This window comes from Rutilus rutilus (assembly GCF_951802725.1).
Source record: "Rutilus rutilus genome assembly, chromosome: 8".
NCBI classification, from domain to species: domain Eukaryota; kingdom Metazoa; phylum Chordata; class Actinopteri; order Cypriniformes; family Leuciscidae; genus Rutilus; species Rutilus rutilus.
The window spans coordinates 39,806,696-39,811,725 of NC_140222.1; the positions used below are offsets into that span (position 1 = coordinate 39,806,696).

General features: G+C 36.1%; 1 protein-coding gene across 1 annotated transcript in view; it reads left to right on the forward strand.

Annotated features, from left to right (window-relative positions):
• The window catches only part of tsc22d2 (TSC22 domain family 2), a 32,539-nt gene extending 30,289 nt beyond the window's left edge, over positions 1–2,250 (forward strand). The window contains exon 3 of the mRNA XM_084416804.1: positions 338–2,250. Coding sequence (XP_084272930.1) covers positions 338–610 — 273 coding nt within the window. The 3' untranslated portion in view covers positions 611–2,250. The remainder of the gene's footprint in view (positions 1–337) is intronic.
• The last annotated feature ends 2,780 nt before the right edge of the window (positions 2,251–5,030 follow it).

Below are 5,030 nucleotides of genomic sequence, written 5' to 3' on the forward strand. Positions count from 1 at the left end.
ATCCGGTTAATAAAGGCCTTCTGAAGCACAGCCATGCGTTTGTGTAAGAAAAAATATCCATATTTACAACTTTATAACATATTTAAGCCCTTTTTTTTGGGCTTCAAAAACTCCATTCACTCCCATTATAAAGCTTGGATATTACTTAATGTACCACAGTTTGGCTGAAAGATGAAAGTCATGCACACCTAGGATGAGGCTTGAGGGTGAATAAATCATGGGATCATTTTACATTTTTGGCTGAATGGCATAAAAGCTTTTCAAATCCATAAGAAACCATTGTGAATACAAAAAGTTCGAAACGTGCACCTAATCACGCTCCTGCTCTTCTCTCCAGGACCTGGTGAAAAGCCATCTAATGTACGCGGTGCGCGAGGAGGTGGAGGTCTTGAAGGAGCAGATCAAGGAGCTCTACGAGAGGAACTCGGTCCTGGAGAGGGAGAACGCAGTATTAAAATCCCTGGCCAACACGGAGCAGTTGACTCAGCTCACCTCCCAGAACAACGTCCCCGGAAGCACTTCTCCCCAACAGACGCCAGCCAACGCAATCCTGCAGGAAGGAGGCGACCTCGTGGCCTTGCCCCCGCAACCCAACGTGTCCACGGCGTGAAGACCTTCACGGGGCTCTGGAGACTTGCGTAAAAACAAAACAAAAAAAAACCTGCAAAGGAGATTTTTTTTTTTCGTTTGCCACTTGCGGAGAGCCATGCTTCGACTTATCCTCGCTGCTTGGCTTTCCCAGTATTAGACAATCATTTTTGGGAGAAGCAAATTTGGTTTGGCTCTTAAGATTGCCGTTTGGTGCAGGCGAATTGGGAAAGAGTTCGGTAGAAGTGGAGAGTTAGCTGGAAGCTAACACTGGAAATGGAGGGTAACTAGCATGGAAAAGCTTGGGAGATCGGTGTGTTTTCCAGAGCCGGCGTGCATGATTAAGTCCTTTCGTCTGTTTAGTTTTACTGTTTGCATATATTTATTAGAGGGCTGCTATTTTCATAATGTAAATTGAACAATGTAACAGAGGTCTATTATATATAAAAAATATATATATATATAGAAACTTTCTTTGGGTTTCTGAAATGTAAGATAATAAGTTTTAGGCAATAATGTCCCCATGGCACAGTTCCAACACTAAAGGTGATTTCAACAACGTCGCTGATGCACACACAAGTCCTGTACAGGTGAATTGGTTCGGGGGTTTGAATGTACATGTGTATAGATTGTAAAGTATTATAAGTATAGCCAGTTGTACAGGTGAGCATCAGTTATCAAGTATTTTTTCTGTTGGATTTTATTACATACTTTCCCTGAGTACTTAAATTCCGGTTTTCGATTCTGAAACTTTCTTTATTTTCAAATCTGGGATTGGGATTGGGATTGGGATTTGGGGGGGGGAGGGAAGAAGCTGTGAATTTGATCATATTTGTAACCAAAGAAGAAAAGCTGTGTACATTCGTTTTGCTTCGCACATTTTCTCGCTCGCGTTTTTATTTTTTACTTCGTCACGTCAAACGATCCTTTGTTGCTGATTAGCATGTTCTGCACACGATCTATCAGACCATTTTCTTACCTCATGCTTTTTTTTTTCTTTTCTTTTTCTCTTCTTCATTAAAATAACTTAAGCAGTCTGTGAACGATGTTTGGTCTCTTGGAAAGTGCAAAGTCCCTGCAACGCGCCAAAAAAAAAAAATTTGAGCCATCTGTTTTCATTTGCATGGTGTTGTTGTACAACTTGATATACAGACAAATGTTTATTACATTGCAGAAAATGTACAAAATAAATTACAATTTATATTCCCAGGTGTAGTTTACACTGATTACTGTTCTTTCAAAAGAACAAGTCGTCATCATAAATAAAAGCCGCAAAAGTGTTTGCAGTTCACAGATATCATTTAAAGTCATTTACCTATAAGGCATAATATGTCCTTTGTTTATAATGTCTTGTGTGCCTCTTGCACTATCGATGCAGCGATCTGGTTTATGTTTTATTTTATTTTTGTTGCCCAGTTTGAGCCAAACAGAAATATTGTACAATCAGTGTACATTTGGTCTGACTTTTTTTCTTTTTTTGTTAGGTTTGCTTGGTTTTCTTTTTTTGTTGAAGGAAATGTAGTATACAAGCAAAATGTATTGTACTTGATCACTGAGCCTTTGAGAATATCTTAAGAATACCCTTGTAATGTGCTGTTTTGAAACGTTTAGTTTTCTGTCAGAAATAAATTACTGTTCCATTGAGAACTAGACTATTTTAAATGTTTTCTAATGTTCTTGTGCATCACACACACACACACACACACACCTACCTTTACAAGCCAACCATTCACTAAAGGATTTACTTAGAAGAATGTTTGTCCTGCATGATGTTAAGACTTTGGTTTTTTGTATATTAACTGACATGAATTGCTAACTTTTTAAAGATGAGTTTCACACACGCACACATGCACACACACACAAATAATTATACTGTTTTAAATAATAAATGAAAAGTACAGAAAAAGAAGACACCATTCACACAACGCATTGGAGCGTTAAGTTTTGGAGTTCTAAAAACGCGGCAAATTAAAAGTAATTTTAGGATACGTTTACACGACAACAATGTACTAAAAACGAAAAAGTTTTTTCTTTGTACAGAATGATGACAACAAAGTTGACGATCCCCAGGTGAAAACGACTTAAAAGCGCTTTATTATTCATGCCATGTCAGTAGTTGGCGAACTGCGAAGTCACTTTGTAAAGAAACACTAACTATAGACTGAACAGGTAATACACATGTGCATGACTTCACCGTTTTCGCAAATTCATGTTTTTGTAGTTTACATGGAGACGCTAACGGTATCGGTTTCAAAAACGTGCACTTTGAAACCCGTTTTCAAAAGTTTGCTTAAATTCAGGCCGCCAAAACGCTGTTGTCGTGTAAATTAACAGCCAAAACGCATACAATTTTCTTAGTTTTTAGTTGAAAAAAGTGTTGTGTAAACAGCCCCTCAGGGTACTTTTACCGTCAACTGTTTTAAAAATAGACAAGTTTTTTGTTTGCGATTTTCGCGTGCAGAGACAGCGTTGTCAAATCGATCCCGTTCACACGGATATGCAAAAACACTGTATTAGTTCATGCCAGGCCAGTGGATGGTGATGCCAGTGTACAGAACACCCGAACAATGTTTTGAGGTGTGGTAACTGGTAACCGTTGTATAAGCGGAATAATTGACTGCGGTTCGTTTAATTATTTAAGCAATAAGCCCCTTAAAGCCGTGTTTTACAGTGGATTTAGAACAGCTAAGGGGAGTTGTTTAGCTTATTGCATTTATAAAACGGTGACTCCATAAAAATATTAATTTTATTCATAAAATAAACAACACACCAGAAACAAAAAAATATAACGTTATAACCACTGATCTATATAGATCAGTGGCAAGGCAATCTTTATTTGAACTAATCATGTCATTTATTTATTGTTAATTCTTTGTGCCGCTTTTTGTCATTCAACGTCTTCTCCAAGTCTTCTATTTCGTCTTGTGCCTGGGCCCATTTCTCAGAGTTGCCATATTCACCATACAAATTAAACGATATGAAAAAATCATCCATTTAGCCTACCTAAATAAATGTTTTCATATGTGTCTCTGACTCTGCTTGCAAGTGTATCTGTGTTACTATGGTTACCAATGTAGCGGATTAATTTCGAACTGTAATCAAACTGACTGGAACTACCTGTGCATTAAACGGTTTTACTGCACACCTTCCAGCCAATCAGAATCGAGTATTTAAACAGCCCATGGTATAATAGAAAATAATGCACACCCGAAATGTAACTGCTTCGGGTCGTGACCACATTACCACCCCAGGTGTGCATTATTCTCTAATACTTCAACTGACCGGAGTCAATTATTATACACTAGTCAACATTTGAAGTGGATCAAAAAAGTTAATCAAAATTGTCCAAAGACAAGAACGGGTATTGTTCAAATTTCATGTATAACTTTGATGAAAGGTTTTGATCCACTTCAAATGTTGACTACTGTATTATATTATATTATATTATATTATATTATATTATATTATATTATATTATATTATATTATATTATATTATATTATCTTATAGTTTGATGTAGTAAATAATGTATTTTAAAAAGAATATACTTAAGTGCGAACTGAATGCAATGTTTTTGGACACTTAGTTGAAATGAAAATGTGTTATAGTTAAAATATTTTAGACTTTGCCAATTTTATCTTTTAAAATTGCAGCTTGCACAATCCTAACATAAATTTTACCTTCAGAAGCAAAATGGAAATATCCTGCCCTTGGCTCTAACTGTCAATGCAAAGAGCCTTAAAATGTCTTGATTTTCATGTGTCAGCTTGACATGACTCGTGGAATATCTCCTGTTGTAGTTCAGTGTCCCTGTACTGAAGTTACTGATATAAACACGCCTAACACCATCTAGAAAATATTGTTGAACAGCGCCACCGTGTGGTCAACATGAGGCAATATCAAATATTTGTTTGAACAACCAATTTGAAAAATTAACAACAGAGTAACAAGTTGAAAAACTGTTTCAATTTCGTTTTTAAAGTTTTGTTTCTTTCTTGGTTTCTCTTTGCTGGAGATAAAATATGGCTTCCACATAGAATAATATTGTATTAGCTTAGATGGAAATTTCACTGGTTCCGTTTATTTATTTCAAGTCATATTCTGAATTTTAGTTGTTTAGTTATTTTCAATTGTTAGTAAATATTTTTGCTGGTGTTTACATTAATGAGGTTACACATAATATATGGGTCATTTCTCAAATAGCCATTAGGCTATTATTTGTCATATATATAAGGTTATATTATATTCAAAAACTAGTTCTGCAGGAAGCTGAACCACGAAGGGTTCATAAATGAGGAACCCTTACATAGACATTCAAATGTACCAAAATAGTGCATTATGCTTTTAATCCATAAAATCCTCCATTTCGCTTTTATTTTGAAAAGTTGATCTGCTTCCGCTATTTCAAGAATGCTCATCTCTGACGTCACATCCGCCTATCT